Source organism: Columba livia, chromosome Z (genome assembly GCF_036013475.1).
Source record: "Columba livia isolate bColLiv1 breed racing homer chromosome Z, bColLiv1.pat.W.v2, whole genome shotgun sequence".
In the NCBI taxonomy this organism is placed as follows: domain Eukaryota; kingdom Metazoa; phylum Chordata; class Aves; order Columbiformes; family Columbidae; genus Columba; species Columba livia.
This window is the reverse complement of record NC_088642.1, coordinates 34,011,517-34,031,651: the sequence shown is the minus strand read 5'-3', so window position 1 is coordinate 34,031,651 and position 20,135 is coordinate 34,011,517. Positions and strand designations below refer to the sequence as shown.

The 20,135-nt window shown below is 39.0% G+C and overlaps 1 protein-coding gene across 3 annotated transcripts in view; it reads right to left on the bottom strand.

Moving 5' to 3' along the window:
* Positions 1-20,135, bottom strand: part of DTWD2 (DTW domain containing 2) — an 87,584-nt gene that overhangs the window by 63,854 nt on the left and 3,595 nt on the right. Inside the window, exon 2 of one of the 3 annotated variants that reach the window (XM_065045349.1) lies at positions 15,888-15,964. The exons of the other annotated variants lie outside the window; for them this stretch is intronic. Coding sequence (XP_064901421.1) covers positions 15,888-15,925 — 38 coding nt within the window. The 5' untranslated portion in view covers positions 15,926-15,964. The remainder of the gene's footprint in view (positions 1-15,887; positions 15,965-20,135) is intronic. 3 annotated transcript variants of the gene reach the window in all.

Sequence of the window (20,135 nt, the reverse complement as noted above, 5' to 3'; positions counted from 1 at the left end):
GCCTAAAGTTCTCTCTAGGTAAATCTACACAGTAGACTTGAGATTTCTGAAAACTTGCCCATCCTCTGATGCTAATAAATATGAGTCCAATTTTAACTAGAAACTCCATAACTGATGTCCCAAATACACAAGCTCTGCTGATCTGCTCTGATAACTGAAGCTCACACATGCTTTTAAACATGCTTTTAAACTACTGCATAAGAGGGAAACTGTGAACTATAATACTGAAATAATAAATGAAGGAATACCTCGGTGTTCTCTTCTTTTGTTTTAAAATGGAACAGGATGAGCCAATTCAATCATTACTACTGCTTCAATTATTATGAGTTGCCCTCATGTTCTCAGTAGCAGGCAGGTTGCAGATAATGTGGCTGTGCTACTTTCAGGCACTACGAGATGGCTGTGTAACGTTACCAGGTAAATATCACTCATGGTTGCAGTGCTAGTAGTACTTCAGTCTCATGCTCAGTTACCCTGGAACAAAGAAATAACAAAATATAATATCTGCCATGCTTTAGATTTAATAATAAAATTCATGGCCATCATATTTTGCTGGTTTAGCTCTCCTGCTGTCATTATTGTACTTTTAAGGCGCATACTATTAATACTATCCTCACAACCTTTCAAATCAATTAGCCTACAGAAGACTGACTCCCACAGACATGATCAGGAAAAAAAAACTTATCAGAAGTAAAATGCAAAAGAAGCTCATCCTCTTTTATATTCAGTTTGCTAATTACATGCCTAACAGCTCTTCAATTTCTCTTTAAAGTTTTGGAAAGCCATCTTTCTGAGAGTACCACAGCTGTCACAAAATGCAGAGAAACTGAAGGAGCCATCAACACTGTTCAGGTTTCCTCTAGGCTTACTTGGAGCATTCTTTACTCAAGTAAAATTTCCAAGCTTTAACTTAATGGTCTTTTCTGAGTAAAATCAGTCATAAATGATTATTCTAACTCTATCGCATTCCAGCTTCCATCCTTTCTTCCAGTCTCTTTCAAAGACTTTGGAACTCACTGGCCATAAGGCATAAAAATTTAAAATTAAATTCTTACCAACTTCATTAAGAGCCAACAGTCACATAAATTAAAGGTATAGTATCAAAAACTCAGGTGGAGAGAGTATTAAGCGCAATCAAGAAAGCACTTCCTGTTTCACTTGGTAACCTGCATAGCACCAGCTTCCTGAAAATAAAAAAGGGAAAAGGAAAAAAAAGCAGAATATTGCTGAGGTTTTGCTTCCCATGAGAAGTTAAAAATAAATAAAACAGGTGTATGGTTTTCGTTTGGCATTTGTAGTGATTTTGTTTGCTTTTGAAATGGTGCAGACAATGAATTTATATCCCAGTTTTCTTAGTAAAATGATACATTTTAAAAGAGAAACATCTAATACGTGACAATTACTTACAATCACAGAATCATAGAATCATTTCAGTTGAAAGAGACCCTCAGGATCATCAAGTCCAACTATAACCTAACCTAACTGTAGCAACAAACCATGTCCCTAAGAACCTCGTCTAAACACCTTTTAAACACCTCCAGGGATGGTGACTCCACCACTGTCCTTGGCAGCCTCTTCCAATGCCTGACAACCCTTTTAATGAAGAAATGTTTCCTAATATCCAATCTAAACCTCCCCTGGTACAACCTGAGGCCATTTCCTCTTGTCCTATCATTTGCTACTTGGGAGAAAAGACCAACACCCTCCATGCTACAACCTTTCAGGTAGTTGTAGACAGAAATAAGGTCTCCCCTCAGCCTCCTTTTCCTCAGGCTAAACAGCCTCAGCTCCCTCAGTCGCTTCTCATCAGACTTGTGCTCCAGGCCCCTCACCAGCTTTGTCACCTCTGCACTCTCTCTAGTACCTCAATGTCCTTCTTACAATGAGGGGCCCAAAACTGAACACAGTATTCAAGGTGGGGCCTCACAAGCACCGACTACAGTGGCACAATCGCTTTCCTAGTCCTGACAGACACACTACTCCTGATACAAGCCGGAAGTTGTGCCTTTTGAGCTTCAAATTTGTAAACTTAAAGGGTAATTAATTATACATGCACATTAAATAATAAAATACAACTTTCAAAACTTATTATCATATCTACTGACAGGTCAACCAGCATTCCTTGACAAATCACACAAGTACACCATGTCAGCCCCAGCTCCTCAACCTCTTCATCAGCTCTAAATACATTTAAAGAGCACAAGACTAATTATTCTGTTAACCTCCCCTGTAAAAATGTGCACAGAGAAGATACTCTATCCAAATAAAAGATCACACATAACACGAAAAAGCTTATTTCCATGTTGCCTGCCCACATGCATCAACTACTTTGCAAACAAACTGCCTTTAGGTGTAAAGATATAACTATTTAAAGAAATTTTACAGCTACCCTGCACAGAGGCTTTTGTACCCTTTCCAACATAATTAGGGACAGCAAATTCAAGCAATGTGCCACAGGAATAAACTAACTCAGTTTATAAGAAATCTGGAATACTTGTTCTAATTCATAGAAAAGCTCTACCACTATACCACGAGTGAGCTGTGAAGTCACTTGGAGTCTTTACATTTTGTGGAAGATCATTTTCCAATGCACAGAGAATGTGAACTGTGCTAATGAGCTAGAGGCACTGAGTTTGAATGTCAGGACTCCATATAAATGTCTACAAATGTCAGCTGCGTCCTTTCATTGCTCCAGAGTGCCAGGCAGAAATAGAGAAGCATCGTCCTAGAAACAAGCGTTTAGGGCATTATCAGACTGGATCAATTTGGACCTGCAATGTATTCTATAACAAGTTTCAAAACTTTTCCATCTATTTCCCGTAAAAGGCACTGCAGCCTACATTTTAAATTCACTCAAATATATCAGACTATGTTAAGCATTTTGTACAAGAGAAGGTTCAAGGAAGTACCACGAATTTCCAAACCAACATGAACATAAGTGACAGACTAAATACAGGTTACCATTGTATTTAACAAGTTAGTTTCCAGAGAACTTTTCTGACAACTGTACAGTTGACACAATGCACGATCTGTTCTTGCCAGAAGACACTAGCAAGCTTGGTCACAGTACAGAGAAGTATGATACAAAACACAGGCACTCAAAAACCAATACAATACTTTTAGATAAAAATTACTTCTGAACCAATGTAGTATTCCACCACTGGAACTATCAGAGGCAAGGATGCAGAAACGGAAGAAGGCAATGTGATAGGGTCAGAGATTCATCAGGAAAGAGGCTCAGAAAGGAGGACAGGGACACAGAGCCATCTCCCCACCCCTCAGCAAGGCATGCACTACTAGTGAGCAGTTAAGAGATCACAGCACTGTTTCCTCACATTCAGATTCCCTTGGCATCAGCTCTCAGCAGTTCCTACATGCTATGTGAGAAGATACAACCCTTTCCCTTCTTTCCACTTTCCACCCTCAGCAAATATGGGCTACAATCCTCCTGACAAAAAAAACTTATGTTTTGCACCATATTCAATCAAGATTTCCCCATCACTTTGAAAAATTACTGCTCTCTTGCAAATTTAAAACAATTCTGGGTCTTTGCCCAGAGCAACGCACTTCAGAAAACCCAAAGAATAAGGCAGTTAATTCTCAGAGGAACCAGGCAACACCAGCAGAGATTGAAGTTCAAAAGGAAACACCTATTTGCATCTGTTTCATGAATAGCTACATTGTACATCTTATCGCATGATGACGGGAACAAAAATGCACAGCAAGACACAGGTATCCATCATCAAGAGCCACTAAAACAGGGAGATTGGCATTCAGATTCAGAAAACCCCAGGACCACGATTCATATGAGCCACGAAATACCATTCTATGGTTGTACTGTATTTACGCTCATCCCTAGGCACCTGTTGTTCACCACCATTCACCACTCTGCACCACACAAACCTTGGGTCTGCCCCATTTGTTCCAAGTTTACTCATATAAGCCAGTATTTAAAAGAATGCAGCTGTAAGGTCATGAACAAGCAGCTCTCATGTCTTCCAGTCTTCACTGGCATGCTAAACATCAGCACATTTTACTGCTGAAGAACAATACAAGCAAGTTGTTGAGCCACAGAGCTCAAAAAAAACCCCAAAGCAATAGACAATATTCAGCTTCTACACCCAACAGAAGAAAAAGTTGAGCAAAATAAGTGTTCAGAACAAGAGTACAGACTATAAGTAGTCCCATTTAACATTTACTTTCAGAATAACTTCAGTACCTCCGTCCTGAGCTCTTGCTGAAAAATATCAACAAAATGTATCTCAAAAAGTGAAATCATAAATACTATCCTCAATGCAAGTCTTAAAGAAGCTGTGGTGTTTGTGCTGATCCTGAGCTTGGAGTTTTCTGTTGTTGAAACTCAGCCAAGGAAAATGGGATTTACATCACTGATTCATTTTCTGTTCAGTGCCAAACAGCTATCAGTTTGCAACGATTTTCAGTCAAAGCTCAACTGATCTGGATTTGAACAACAGAAGCAAAACATCTTAAAAGCCTTCTTACAGAGATTACAAGATGTCATTCTTACTGGATTTAAGACTAAAATTGGACCAAAAAGGCAACTCTCTGGAGGTCAGGGATGGAGGCAGTCATTTAACTCATGACAAGCTCATAAGTCTCAATAAGGACAACGTTCCTGTCTTGGAAAATTGCATCAGCTATTGCATTTCTAGAAAAATTACACAAAAATGTAAACATACATACATATATTTGTGTGTATATATATATTTCTCTCCAGAAAATGTTTATTTGTAAAAATATCTAAGATTGGTAATGAAAAAGTCTTCCCTTTCAAGCATTTGGTAGTTTATGTATCTTTCCAAACTTCCCTTCTATTTTGCATTACCATATTTTTCATAGTGGTTTTGAACACTAAGTAAATAGTACAATAGGTTTTTAGTATTAGTATTACACAGTGAAGAGATAGTTTTACTTAGAGAATTATCACTTGAGGGTGAAGCTTTTACAGAGAAGCTTATAACAGTTCACTGACAGGCAGTTACATTTAGAAGTAGTTTAAATTAATTTGGACATTTCCTTTAGACTTTGACATCACAATAGAAGATAACAACTTACCCAACAAAATTAATAGATTCATTAGTACAGAGCTGTATGAAATACTATATGTTGAGTGTAAGCTGTCTTCAAGGAGTGTTCTCTTACATATTTTCATGCTGAAGGTATATAGACAAAAATCAATATACTTCAGAAATGTGAACAAGGTCCATGCCGCCTTTATTAAAGGCTGTATGCTGTGCAGTGTTCTTATGTGACCATTTCCCAAGGCAAATAACCTTTCTGCCTGCCCAGTTAAATCACAAATAAAGGACAAACAAGTAAGTTTTGGGGTTTTTTCAGCCTGTCATGTTCATGGCAGCTTTACAAGGCTAATCAGAACATATTAAAAACAACAAACATCTTCCAATGCTATAAAAGACAAAAGCTATGAAAAAGAAAAGAACAAAATATGCACCCTGTATATTTTCCTAACTTCTTACATGGAAGCAGACCTTGTCAGGCAGCTTTCCTTGCAAATAATTGAAATTAACAAATCAGCAGAAAAACGCTCTTTTAACTGTTTACATTAAAGTTGGCTGTGGTTATGACTGTAACTAATATGAGTAAATTTTTAAAAACTTATGCAACACTGCAGTCATTACAGAGAGGCCAGGAAAGCCAAAAACTAATGAGCCTGAGATTGTTGACATTTTCATGCATATTGGCTCTACAGTCTGGCAAAATAGCTGGCACTCTGACAAGCCTGATGCCAGACAGTCAGCAGAGCTTTAAATCTGTTGAAGAGGTGAAGTGGCAATGGCATTTAAAACAAGCCATTGTAACATTCAAGATTAAGAAGTTAAACTGAAGTTTTACATTGTCAGCTTTATAATTCCCAATCCATCTCAGAAGTTTAGAGGCTGTCACAAGAAAAGACAAACCAGAAAAATTCTGCAACCAAAACATCTCGTGGTAAAGCTCAGAATTTCTTGTAAAACAGAGGAACCCACAGATCCAATAAAAAAAAATAAAATCCAAATGAGCAACTTGATTCTTTCATCCATTTGTATATATGCAGAGAATACTCCAGTTAACAGCACAAAGTGAAAACAGAATTATATTTTAAAAACATATGAAGTTCCTAAATTAATGTTCTTAAGTTCCTTATTCAGTTAAATGAGGTTTGTGGATGTTATTGCCTGAAAATATTTTTTGCAACACTACAGACAAACATTTGTTTGACTGTTTGTCAAAGACTTGCATTTCCTCAAAATCTTCTTACTGTTTTAGCCTTTGAAATAATAATTACAAAATAAGAAACTGTGCCATAGGGTTTATGTGATAAAGCTCCATCCAGCTATGGTCTATTTAAAGCAGCTTATTTAAAAGACGGTTAAGAAGTGCCTACATCTGAAAATGCTGCACCAAAACATTTCAAACATAGAAGTACTAAATACTTAGAAAAGTAAAGGCTGTCAAAGAGACTTGCTTGAAGTTTTCATTCCTAACCCTTCCTTAATTTATCTCTTCATTGGTTTTAACTGGAGACAGAATCTCAACTTTGCGTAGGCAGGATTTTATGAGCTCCAGGTATACAATCTGACCTATTCCCCTTACTAAAGGTTCATACATGAAAAAGAAGAAAAGCTGTGAGCAGTTACTTGCCTAGAATTACAGTTGTTACTTATTTACCTGCAACATCATGTATTAGAAAAGTCTGTCCTAACCTGGCTGAAAATATTTCCATTATCTTCTTTTCTTCACTGGAACTTTAAATAAAAAGGTGAAAACTATCTTAAAGGCATGGACTAGAACAGCACAGAGACCACTAAGCTATAAAACAGTCCAGAGAAGCAAAAATGGTTATAACATAGAAAGTACCTGCTACGTGGCTTCCCTAGGAAGGGTCACTAAGCCAAAACCCAACCTGTGCTGCTCCTGCCAGGCCACGAGTGCCCTACCTGAGCAGCACCCATCTGACCACCACTGCTGGCTGCACCATGCCCATGGCCCTTGGCACCCCGCTGCTCCAGCCACTCCAACGTCAGCAAGCTTCAAAACAAAAAACTCCATTCAATATTAAATTTAATTTAACATTGTGGAAGGGTGTTTCAGCAAGCATTAATATACTCACCAACAACTAGTACTTTTACCAGCATTTCGGCTTCTGTTTATGTTAGTGACAACTACTAAAGTCTTAATTGTATATGTACACAACTACTCACAAATTTTATTATAATTTTATACAATTTGCAAAACAAATCAGTCCAGCACATTGCTAACATCTGTATCTCCACACACAAGAACATACGTAACTGATAAATTAGAGAAGCATCAGCACAGCCTAAAGGAAGTTTGCTTCCGCATCCTACACAGCCTCTTTTCATCAGAATGATAGCGTTCTTCCAAAACAATAAAAGCCACCAGACACAGAGCACTGATTCTTGGCTGGCTCCAAGCTTTCATTATAATCCAGAAAAGGACAAAAACTATATTATACATAGAACTTCGACTTCTGTACAGAAAAAACCTCTTCTGATGTGCCAGGACTAGTGGGCAGGGTCCTCTCTTTAGCCTTGGCTCTGGTAGGATTACTAGCCCCCTGCATGCTTGCCCAAGGAGCCTCCTGCACAGGACTCTCAGAAAATGGGGGCTAACCAGCCCTTCCTACCCTCTCCTCTCAGGCTGGTACCTTGGCGTGAGGCAACACAGGCTCTTTTGCAAGTCATGTGGAATACAGTCATAGTCAACGTGGCAGGGAGCCAGGGGAAAGGCAGCTCGAGAAGCTGATGGACTGGTGCTAGTAACAGTACAGTTCGCTGCATTCAGTGGTTCAAACAGCAACTGAAGCTCTGTAAATGCAATCTACAAAACTGACATTAAATTAACTAAATGCTTCATGCATTGTCATTTCATTCTTGTTGTTGGTTTCTTGATTAAAAGGATAATTATAACTTGTCATTAAGGGTTACTTCACAAGTTAACAAAGTTTTTCAGTTTTGCTCTGAAGACGAAGTTATATCCACAGGATTTTCTTTTTCCAGCAACACAGACCAAGTATCAACAAAACTGACTTTTCTATCTCCACACAAGCAATAGGTCTTTTACTATTTGAAATTTAGGTCTACCTATGCAACTTCACCTTATTTCAAATCACACAATAGTTTGATTTGGAAGGGACATTAAAGACGATAGCAGGGACACCTTCCACCAGACCAGCTTGCTGAAAGCCCCATCCAACCTGCCCTTGAACACTTGAGGCACAAGGCATCCACTTCTCTGGGCAGCTTGTTCCAGTGCCTCACCACCCTCATGGTGCAGTTTCCTCCTTATATCTAATCTAAATTTACCCTCTTTCAGTTTAAAGCCACTACCCCTTGTCCTGTCTCTACATAGCCTTGTAAAAGTACCTCTCCAGCTTTTTTGTAGGTCCCCCTTAGGTATTGGAAGGCTGATGTAAGGTCTGCCTGGAGCCTTCCCTTCTGCAGGCCAAACAAGTGCAACTCTCCCAGTGTGTCTTCACAGAGGAGGTGTTCCATCCCTCTGATCACCTTTGTGGGCCTCCTATGGACTCACTCCATCAGGTCCGTGTCCTTCTTATGCTGGGGTCCCAGAACCGGATGCAGTACTGCAGGTGGGGCTGCACCAGAGTGGAGTAGAGGGAGACAATTACCTCCCTTGACCACACTCCTTTTGATGTAGCTAAGGATATGGCTGGCTTTCTGGGCTGCAAGTGCACACCACCAGGTCATGTTGAGCTTCTCAACAATCAGCATCCCCAAGTCCTCCTCCTCAGGGCTGCTCTCAATCCATTCTCTGCACAGTCTGTATCTGTGCTTAGCATTGTCCTGACCCACGTGTAGGACCTTGCACTTGGCCTTGTTGAACTTCAGGAGGTTTGCACAGGCCTGTTCCATGAATTTCATGAGATCTGCACAGGCATATTACCAGGAGGATCTGCTCCATGATGTGGCTGGGCACAGAGGTGAGACTGACTAGCCTATAGTTCACTGGGTCTTCCTTTTTTAAAAAGGGGGGTTACGTTTCCCCTTTCCAGTCAGAGGGATCTTCACCAGATTGCCATGACTTCTCAGATAAGATGGATAGTGGCTAAGCAACTTCATCCACCAGTTCCCTCAGGTCCCACGGATGCATCTCATCAGGTGCCATGAACTTGGGCAGCTTCAGGTTCCTTAGATTGTCTTGAACCTAATCATCCCCTACAGTGGGTAGCTCTTCATTCTCCCAGCCCCTGCCTTTTGCCTTCTGCAACTCGGGCGGTGTGGCTAGAGCACTTGCCAGTGAAGACTGAAGCCAAAATGTCTTTCAGTACCTCAGCCTCCTGGGTAAGCAAGTCTCCTACTTCCTTCTGGAGAGGGCCCACATTTTCCCTAGTCTTGCTTTTATCACTGACATACCTAGAGAAGCTTTTCAAGTTGACTTTGATGTCCCTGGCCAGGTTCAATTCCATCAGGGCTTTAGCTTTCCTAACCTGATCCCTCAGACAATTTCTCTGTATTCTTCCCAGGCTACCTGTCATTGCTCCCACCCTCTGTAACCTTCCTTTTTGCGTTTCAGTTTGTCCAGGAGCTCCTTGCTCACCCATGAAGGCCTCCTGACTTTTTTGCCTGACTTCCTCTCTCTTGGGATGCATTGCTCCTGAGCTTGGAGGAGGTGAAACTTGAATATTAACCAGCTTTCTTGGGCCCCTCTTCCCTCCAGGGCTTTGTCCCATGGTACTCTACCAACCAGATCCCTGAAGAGGACAAAGTCTGCTCTCCTGAAGTCCAAAGCAGTGAGCTTGTTGTGCACCCTCCTCACTGTTCTAAGCATCTTGAACTCCATCATTTCATGGTCACTGCAGACAAGGCAGCCCTTGAGCTTCACATTCCCCACTGGTCCCTTCTTGTTGGTCAGAATAAGGTCCTGTACAGCTCCTCTCCTCATTGGCTTCTCTATCACTTGGAGAAGGAAGCTACCACCAACACATTCCAGGAATCTCCTAGAATGTTTATACCCTGCTCTGCTGTCCCTCCAACAGATATTGGGGTGGTTGAAGTCCCCAGTGAGGACCATGGCTTGTGAATGTGAGGCTGCTCCCATCTGTCCATAGAGGGCCTCATCTACTTGGTCTTCCTGGTTGGGTGGCCTGTAGCAGACCCCCACTATAATGTCACCTGTCCCTGTCCTCCTGACCTGTAAGCTCTTGGTCAGCTCCTCATCCATACCCAGGCAGAGCTCCATGCACTCCAGATAGTCATTGACATAGAAGGTGACACTCCCTCCTCGTCTCCCCTGCCTGCCCTCCCTAAAGAGCCTGTGTCCTTCCATTCCAACACCCCAGTCACAGGAGCCATCCCACCATGTCTCCATGATGCCAATAAGAACACAGCCCTGCAGGCGTGCACACATCTCTCACTCCTCTGGTTCCTTCCCCATGTTACGTGTGTTTGCATAGAGGCATTGAAGTTGGGCCAGCAATGAAGCTGACTTACTGGCTGCAGTGGCTGAAATTCCTTTGTGCTGCTCTTCAGCTGCTCTCCCGATGACCTGTGAGCCTTCTCCAGACTCTGGGCATCCATTGCTGGCACTGGTCAGCTAATACTTAATATAGTATTATTTTAAAGACAGAGCTTATTGGCATGTATACTTCATTTGCTAATAGCAAACAAAGTCTGAATCTATTTTGAAACAAGCAGACAAGAGAGAAGAGTGAAATTAAAAGTTCAGTTCTGCACCAAATGAAGTTAGAAGTGAATTCTGCCATTGATTTTTAATGAAAGCAGGCTCAGTACCCACACATCTTTCAGAAGTTAAAAGAGCTAAGCTTTTATATGTCTCAGTCCTTGCAACAATGCCGTATCCTGTCACTTAGAGGTATGAATTTCTTTCTTCTTTTCACAAATAACACACACACAAAAAAAAAAAAAAAAAAAGCCAATGAAAGGATGGTATTGCTACACTTCTATACTTTATTTTCGTAAAACAGATTCACATACAATAGAAAGCCCATTCTAATCTATATTCAGCATTAACATAAAAGTGGATGCTTTCCATCAGACAAGACTTGTTTAAAGAGTGCATACTTCTGTTGAAAGGAAAATTTACCATTCTCTGCAATTTATCTTCAACTGAATATAAGCAAAAAACACAGTTAACAGAGCTTCATATGACGAATACCTAACGTTAGGAAAATGGTTAAATATTAAATAGAATCTTCAATTAAAGTATTCTAGTCTACTATTCACTTCTTCTGCCATAGATGGTAGAAGAATGGAGTTGTGTTTATACGTTCAGTGAACTTCAGTATAACTCAAAATTATAACATCACACGAAAAAAGACAGTGTGCAAGCAATATTCTGTTCATAAGACCTCCTGATAGCCCTTAGCTGTAAGAGTATTACTAATGCTACAGTACACTCTAGTGTCCTTTTTCTGAATAGCAGGTACTTCTGTCAAACATACTTTGATTTTGATCTAGCATCAAACTTATTAAAAAGCAGACCAACGGTTTCCTGGCATAATGCAACAAAATAATGTATTTTAAAGTATTTTATCTGTTATTAAACAATAAGCAGTTATTATGTTTCATTACAATGTGTTGATTTTTACTGAATACATAATATTTTATCTATTTAACCAGGCATCAATTTCATTAAGTTATTCTACAGCTTTTGGAGAACTCTGTAAGATACTGCTTTTAAAATATACAACCAATTAAGCACAACTGCTTCTAAATGCTGAATATAGCAGTCACCATATCGCACCCCAGAACCATATTTATTTACACCTAATGACCACTCAAGGTGCTTTGCAGGCAGCATTTCTTATGGAAAATATCTTAAAATAGTACTTCCCTTTGAATAAGAAAGCTTGAAGTCTTTCGCACAGATGAACCTTTCTTGTATAACTTGGAAACACTATAACAAATATACATACCAAATATATAATATTATAAATAATGTCTATTTGGTAAACATGCTTATTATAGTGAATAAAAACAAGGTTAGACTGCACCTGAATACATCATTAAGAGACTGATGGGAATGAGATGGATCACAACAGTAAGATTTTGCTAAGAAAATCAGCACTGCGTGGTCTGAGAGGCCACTGGTACTAACTCAGAGCACAACAGGACAAAGCTAGAAACAGACTTGTAAAATAATTTGAAGAAGAGACCTCTGGAGGTCATCTAGGCCAGCTTCCCACTCAAAGAAGGAATAACTTCAAAGGCCTTGAGCAACCTGATCTGAGCACTTCCAAGGATGGAGATTCCACAGTCTCACCAGACAATCAGCTGTAACATTTAATCACTCTCACAAAGAGTAATTTGGTTTTTTTTTTTTAATTTGAAATGCAGCTACACTCTCATTGAAACAGCCAGGATGATCTGGACCTCTCGTGCCACCAGGACATGCTACCGGCCCCTACTCAGCCTTCAGCCCAACTCAGTTCTCTGGTTCTTTGCTGCAGTGGTTCCCTCATCAGACAGTGCGCAGGCTCCCAATGCTGCCAGGGCTTGTTCAGCCCTGGGCTCAGGGCCCTGAATTTGCTGAATTTTTAAGTTCCTAACTACAATTTGTCAATGTCTCTCTGAATGGCAGCTCTATTCTCCTGCAGTACAGCAACTGCTCCTCCCATGTCAGTGCTACCTGCAAGATTGTTGTGCATGCCTTACACCCCACAAACCTCGTCACTAGAAAATCTCCTAAGTAACTGTCTCACAGACTTTGAACCGTTGATCACTTGAGCTCAAGAACCCAGCATGCTCTTTGTTCATTTTGTAGCCCTGTTCACCTAGTCTGTATCTTCTCAGCTTGACTACTCTGATACCGCAGAAAATCATCAAATGCCTTCCTAATATTTTTATCCACTTGGATGAATATAACTACCACTATTTCAAAACATGCCGTCACGGTTAGATGCTATTTAATCCATTAACCAGAAGGTGGGCATGCTGATCTTCTTTCATTCTCCTACCTCCGCATGTTTTTGTGGTACATTATTTCATTAATCCTCTGACAGTGCAGTTATTAAACTTCTCCTCCTTAAAATTGCTACATAATCTGTATTTTCACACATTAATAGAAAATGAAACCAAAGCAGTGGTTCCTAACAGAATGACATTAAAGGATAACTAACTTAATAAGGTTTGACAGATTATATCCACTGTACTATTACAAATGTCAAAGTAGTTTTAGGGACTTAACCTCTAAGATATTTAGGTGTCTAGATCCCTTTGAAACTACTTCAGTTTAAAACACACACCTATCCGTCAGAGTCTCTGCTTCAGTTTCATAAGGCATGAAGAGGCTATACACACAAGAGTTTGTTGTATTCAATAAGGTTTTTTTTAATCTGCTTGGAGATGATACGTTCTAAATGCACTTAAAATCAACTTAATGCACTGCATTGGCTACTTGCTTTGTCATACATTAGGGTTTTAAAAGAACTTAGATGTTCAGAGTGAACTAAACGTAGGCCTCCAATAGAAACAGCCCATCTGGATTTAATTGCTCATCTCTTTGGTATTTTAATGAAGAAATTCCCTATTAGAGGCTACAGTTAACAAGCCCTTCTATTAAAAACAGCAAACACGTTTAAACCCTGATGATTTTGCAGATGTAAAACTCTATTTGATTAAAGCTCCACTAAAAAGAGACAAGTTCGAGTTCCCAAATCAAATCCTAATAGACACTGAGGAAAAAATTAAAGGGCATTAAGTATAATACTGATTTCAGAACTATGAGGAAAAGAAAGTTCCATACATTATAAAACTGAAGTGGACCACTACTGTTGTCTCATACAAGTAGGAAATCATAAGAATCCTCAAATCAACCTTTTTGAGCATCCTTCTTTATAGAATGCCACTCTCTTGATTTACTGTTTTCTAGCAGTTAAGAATATAACCCAATGTTAACAAAACTAGTTACTGTTAGCCATGGTCTCCTCACAACAGTCTGACCTTATCTCTGATTAACTTTTCTGGCAGTGGATTTCTCCAGACTGGAAGGCTTCCTTAATAAAGCCAAAACTGTAGAAGTTTTATTTAAGGTAAGGAGCATTTTCTCTGCACTATCTCAGATGAGCATCAAAATATGTAATTCCTGAACATTTCATATTCATTCCAATTTGCTCCATTTCTTCTCTCCCTAGTGTATGATTCACCTATATTCAATTTCATAAAACTGGACTTTCATAATAAATAGAAATGTTGAACTGCTAGTAGCAAACAGAAGTATAAGGAAGAACACTTATTCCATGACATCATAAGAAAATGAAAATATTTTATAACAAACATTGTAAGGTCATATAAGCAGATATTGTCCATTCATACTAAAAGCGTGGCTTTTAAGGTGCTCCTTCCAAAACCCAAGGAGCATGCACACTAAATTGTATTTAAAATCTCTAGCCTTTTGGATAACAGTTGGTTGGCTGCTTAAGAAAACAAACAGCATACTCAGAAAAACTGCATTATCCATCATTATTATAGACAAAACTAAGAAAAAATATACAAAAATAAAGATCAGCCATAGCAAGTGTTTGGCTACTTACTGGGCAAGAAAAAAACTACACTTAAATTTACAACATAAACAATTAGTTTTCTACTGTTGTGCTGGAAGAGCCACAGTACAAGTCCTCCAGGACTCATTTTATCTGCTTTCTTCACACAGTGCCCAAAAATTAAATGCCGAAAGGATATATTCTCCTTTATGTGACTAAGCTGATACAGCTGGACATTCAGAAGACAAACTTGAAATCAAACAAAAGCCATCTGTTACAGACAGTTTGCAGGTCTTCAGTATTGACATAGAATTTTAATAGCTTTAGGAACTGAGAACAAGAATTTAAAAATAAACTCTGGCTAAAACTCATAGATGTAGGTGATATAATTCAGAAATGGTATGTAGCAATACAGAGGTAAAAATACCAAGGACTATGTCTCAGAAGCCAAAGGAGAGCTGTGCTTCCAGTAACAAAACAGGCGGCTATCAGCCTGACATATCCAGGAGTCTGAAGCTGGATTACTTGGTCCAAGCCCAAAGTATTACAAACTTTGACAAAAAAACATTTCAGAAGAGCTTGTGGAACAGAAGTACAATTCTGGTAAAGCAACAAAAGAGCCAAGAGAAAACTGAATCCCAAGCTCAGAAGACAGCATTTGACTTAGAAAATGAGAAAGTGACACACAAGTGCATTGCAAGGGGTAACTCTGGATGGGAGATCAGATGGTATGAAATACAGTCACTAAAAGGAGGAGACTGAAATAACCACTGTCTACAAATGAAATGGAAGACAAACACAAAATATTTGTAAACGGAAGGCAGCCAAAAAACTACAGGTGGAAAAAGTCAGAACAACCTGATAATTCATTCTCAGGGAAGGCAGGTTGAAAAAAAGAAAAAAGGGAAAAAAGGGAAAAAAGGGAAAAAAGGGAAAAAAGGGAAAAAAGGGAAAAAAGGGAAAAAAGGGAAAAAAGGGAAAAAAAGGGAAAAAAGGGAAAAAAAGGGAAAAAAGGGAAAAAAGGGAAAAAAGGGAAAAAAGGGAAAAAAGGGAAAAAAGGGAAAAAAGGGAAAAAAGGGAAAAAAGGGAAAAAAGGGAAAAAAGGGAAAAAAGGGAAAAAAGGGAAAAAAGAAAATATCAAGGAGGTATACAGATTCAAGGAGAGAAAGAGGCTTAAGTGGTACCTCTGAAGTGATAGCAGAGCTTGGTTTTGTAAAAATGAAACTCAATTGGGCTGAGGGGAAACAAAAGAAGAAAAAACAAGATGGGGTAACGGAAGAAGAATCTGAGTGAAGTAAGACTACATCAGTCACAAGACGTTCAGACAAAATCTACAGTGCTTAAATGTCATAAGCAACTCTGGGATATGTCAGGACTGGCTTACCTCAAAAGGAAATAATCTTCTGTTTCATAGCACAACATTCCAGGTAAAACTCATCTATGCCAGTCTCAGATTCCATCCTAACAAATTACAAGAAAAATCACAGAATTGGCTGCACTTAAACCAACTTGAATCTGGGTTTATGGATAACAGTCTTCAGCTCTCACCTACTTTTCATAATCATCACAGCATGAAAAGTAGAATTTTTTTTTAAGCTTTTCTTTTGTGTTATGTTTATTTAAAAAATCAGTAACAATTCTTGTAAAGGAGCAGTTGGTATTTTTAGTACTCATGATTAATGGTCTGATCAATGTTGGAACATCTTTAGCTTCTCTTACAAAACGCTACCATCCCCAAGGCAACATTGCACTCAGCATAATTACAAAAAAGCAGATCAAAGGTCCTAGAGCCGTTTTAATTAACAAGATTACTCTCTGCTGAAGTTCTCATCTCTGGTTGGGCTCCTACTAGCCCATAGCTATCCACAGTCAAAAGGATGAGGCCAGCCTGATGGGTGTTTTTTATTGTTGTTTATTTTTTGTGGTTTTTTTTTTTTAATGCCAGCATATCAGAATGGATGCTAACCAAGTCAGCCAAGCACAAAATAAGTGGCCTAAAAAGGTCACTACTCATTAATCTGATCACAATATAATAGGAAGTGAATAAATGCCATGGAAATTTAGCCCAGCAGAAAGCAGTAACATTCAAGTCACTAAAATTTTTAATTCATTAACAGTTCTGGCACCACTCATTACTGCTTACACAGGCCAAAGAAACAACAGCATGAGAAATTACTCTGGATATAGTAAGTAGCAAATGCAGAGCAAAATTAAACTGAAACCCACTGACCAATGCTTAGCTTGATACTTACAATTTTAACTTACAATAATCTAAAGCAACATTAATAAAAGAGTGTTAAGATTATATGAGGCACTGAACCTTCTAATGTTTGCTAATTTTTCCACTCACCATTAGCTTCTCTTCCTAAAATGTGGTACGGATTACATATATCTTAGTTAATCAATTTCAAACAAGTTACAGCTTCATCTTTACTTGGTAAATTCTACACCTATTTTACTATTAAGTAAATAATTTCAAGAGACCCCCCCTAACATTCTTTAAAACTTGTCCTGGGTTCTGCTGGGATAGTTAATTTTCACAGGAAGCTGGGAGGGGGCCCAACCAGGACAGCTGACCCAAACTAGCCAAAGGGATATTCAACACCATATGTCATCATGCTTAGCATATAACTAGGGGAGCTGGCTGGGGAACGAAATTGCTGCTCATGAGCGGGTTGGGCAGCAGCGAGTGGCAAGCAACTGAACTGTGTATTCCTCACTATATATAATCTTTTATTGTTATTGTGTTTATTGCTTCCTTTGTCATCCTGTTAAACCGTTTTTATCCCAACCCATGAGTTTTACCTTCTTTTTTTTCCCCAATTCTCCTTCCCATCCCACCATGGGGGTAGGTGGGCATGGAATGAGAAAGCAGCTGTGTGGTACTTAGTTGCCAGCTGGGGCTAAATCACAACAAAACTCCCTGAGAATCTTCTACTGAAAATAAATTAAAAACTCAAAAGACATACATACCTATGAAGGAAACAGGTAATTCTCAAACAGTAGAGACTTTCAGGCTTGTGTACTCTTGCTTTCCGTGTGGAAAGCCCTACTAAAATTTCATAGCCTCTTCAGCAAAGCTAACATATTACTACATAAATATCTCTGCCACTTCAATGACAGGAGAATCTACAGAACCACTTAATGCTGAAATAAACTTTCAGAGTTTATAAAATAACTTTTTGCAGTTGCAGCACTTACTGGTAAATAATTCTGCATTAGGCTATAAAACCTTTGAGGAATGTTATCCCCTTGTTGCACATGTGTTAAAACTCACCACAATCATTTGTTCTGCGGTCTTGTGGCTGGAGTTTCTGCTGGCCAGAACAATCAACTCAAAGTCAGAGCACAGGGAAGCCAATTCCTTGCTTAGGAACTTAATTCACCTTCTAGCTTTCTAAGAGCACTGCTTCAGACCTCTGCATGCAAATATTCAGACATCTAAGCTGGCTATGAATGCATAAATCAAGTATCAAAAAGATTTCAGCCATGGCAAAAGAGCTCTTCTTCATGCCACTTGTTGGGTTGAAAAAACTCCAAAGCATGGTCAGGCACCTGATTTACACCAAGGTCTCTTTTCCCTTCGTAGTTGCCTATGTACTTAATACTTTTACATCTCTACCCTTCCATATCAAACTACTTATATATTTGTAATTATTATATAAAAATCACTAAATGTCAAGAATACGCTCTTATTTTATATTCACAGCAAGGAAATAAGAAATCTTTGCCAATACTTCCATTTATTTTTTAAGAAATACAGCCTACAGGTGATAAGGTCTGTAACTGTTTTATCAGGCTAATGTATGTTGAAACTAGTTTACAAAAGTTCAGCAGTTCAGCAAATTTTGTCTCCAAGTTTGGATGACACTTTGAAAAAACCTACGTATGCAGTTACTAGGCAAACACAAGGGTACAACACAACTGCAAATGCACCATGTTTGTCAAAAGTAATACATGAAAAAAGCCATAAGAAATAAAGTTCAGTTCCATGTGCCAAAAATCCATGACTTCTGATTCCTTCAGCTATGCTGCAACACACAGAACAATTTACTCAGTTCACTATTACTAGCAATAGCCAAAGACAACTCTTGAAAGACATAATTTCTCTGCCCAGTGTTCCCATGCTAGGCCCTCCCCTCCTCCCCAGCCTAAAACTGGAGTTGTGTCACTGCCCAAACACTTCAACACAAATCCAAGGGCAGACCTAAGATTTAATTTCTTCAACATATAGGCTTCACATATGCTCTGACAGACATATCTGAAAAATACTGAATTCTACCTACCAAAATATCTTCCTCATCAAATGCTGATGCTGCAGACACACTCTAGGTACTGTCATATAAACTACAATATGTAGCATCTTCATAATGCAACCTTTGACTCTGACTAAGAAGCCGAAAGGCAGTTCCACGTTTAGAAAAGGTATCTATTTCTAGAGGTTTTTGCCTCCTTTGAGAATTCTATTTTAATTTCAGTATCATAGCAGAACTTAAGAAAACACCAATGCGTGTTATCCTAAGTCTAGCACATAAATTAGTCCTGCCAACATAGAAGACTGTTTCCACTGAGGACTTGTGATCACCTACAAAGACCCAGCAATACCCACAACTCGCAAATTATACTCACAGTTTTAAATCTTTCAATTTTTCCTCAAAACGTTCTTCAGAAATTCTTCTACTACAATACAATTCTGCACCTGCATAGTCAAGATCTGTGGTAACAAGTCATTGTGTGTTTATTGCTTTTGTACTAGAAGAAGGCTTTTTCCCTAATAGCACACCATGCATCCGGAAAAGATTGCATTCTCACCCGCATAAGGACACAAATTCAAAATCTCAGACCACTCCCTGAGTGTCACACCATGAAGTCAAATTCTTGTCCTATATGGCTTCAATTGCGGAGCTTGGTCATTTTTTTCTATGCTAACAGCAACTCAGAAACCATATTTAGCTGATTCTCCAATTTAAATGTTTGGGTGTGTGGCCTCAACTTCTGATAGCAAGTTGAACATTTATGTTGGCCGAGAAAGCCTTAAGAAGTGATCAAATAACCATCAATGGTTTATCACCATTCACCTTTTGGTTTTGGCAGAATATGTATTACATTGTAGCCTCAAAAAATAAAATAGCATGAAGTCAACTGCACACACTTCATTTGCACCAGCCATTTGCCATCTCAAACACCAACTATGAGTAGGATCATTTCCCACGATCCTTTTTTTTTTTTTTCCTTAAACTAGCACTTAAACACACACTTAAAAAACAAAAAAAAATCAAATGTGAATGCTAGCATCTTCTCCACAGCCACCATAGAGCCACCATAGGCAAAAGGAAGCCTCAAACCCATCATACTTAGAAACATTCTGCTCCTTCAGGACACTCACATCATTTACATTACCCAAAATAAAAACTTATCTACCTTACACCTACATTTCCATTTCACATCTTGACTGAGTACTTGTTAGAAAGCTGTCAATCAGCTGTCATGCCTTATCGAAAACCACCAAGACCTTAAGGTGGGTCTGCATGTGGAATCATCAGATGATGCTAAAGGAAACACATTCTTCCGTGCTTTGTAGTGAAGTCAGACCACCACCACTATGAACACTGATACTCTTAAACACTGATAC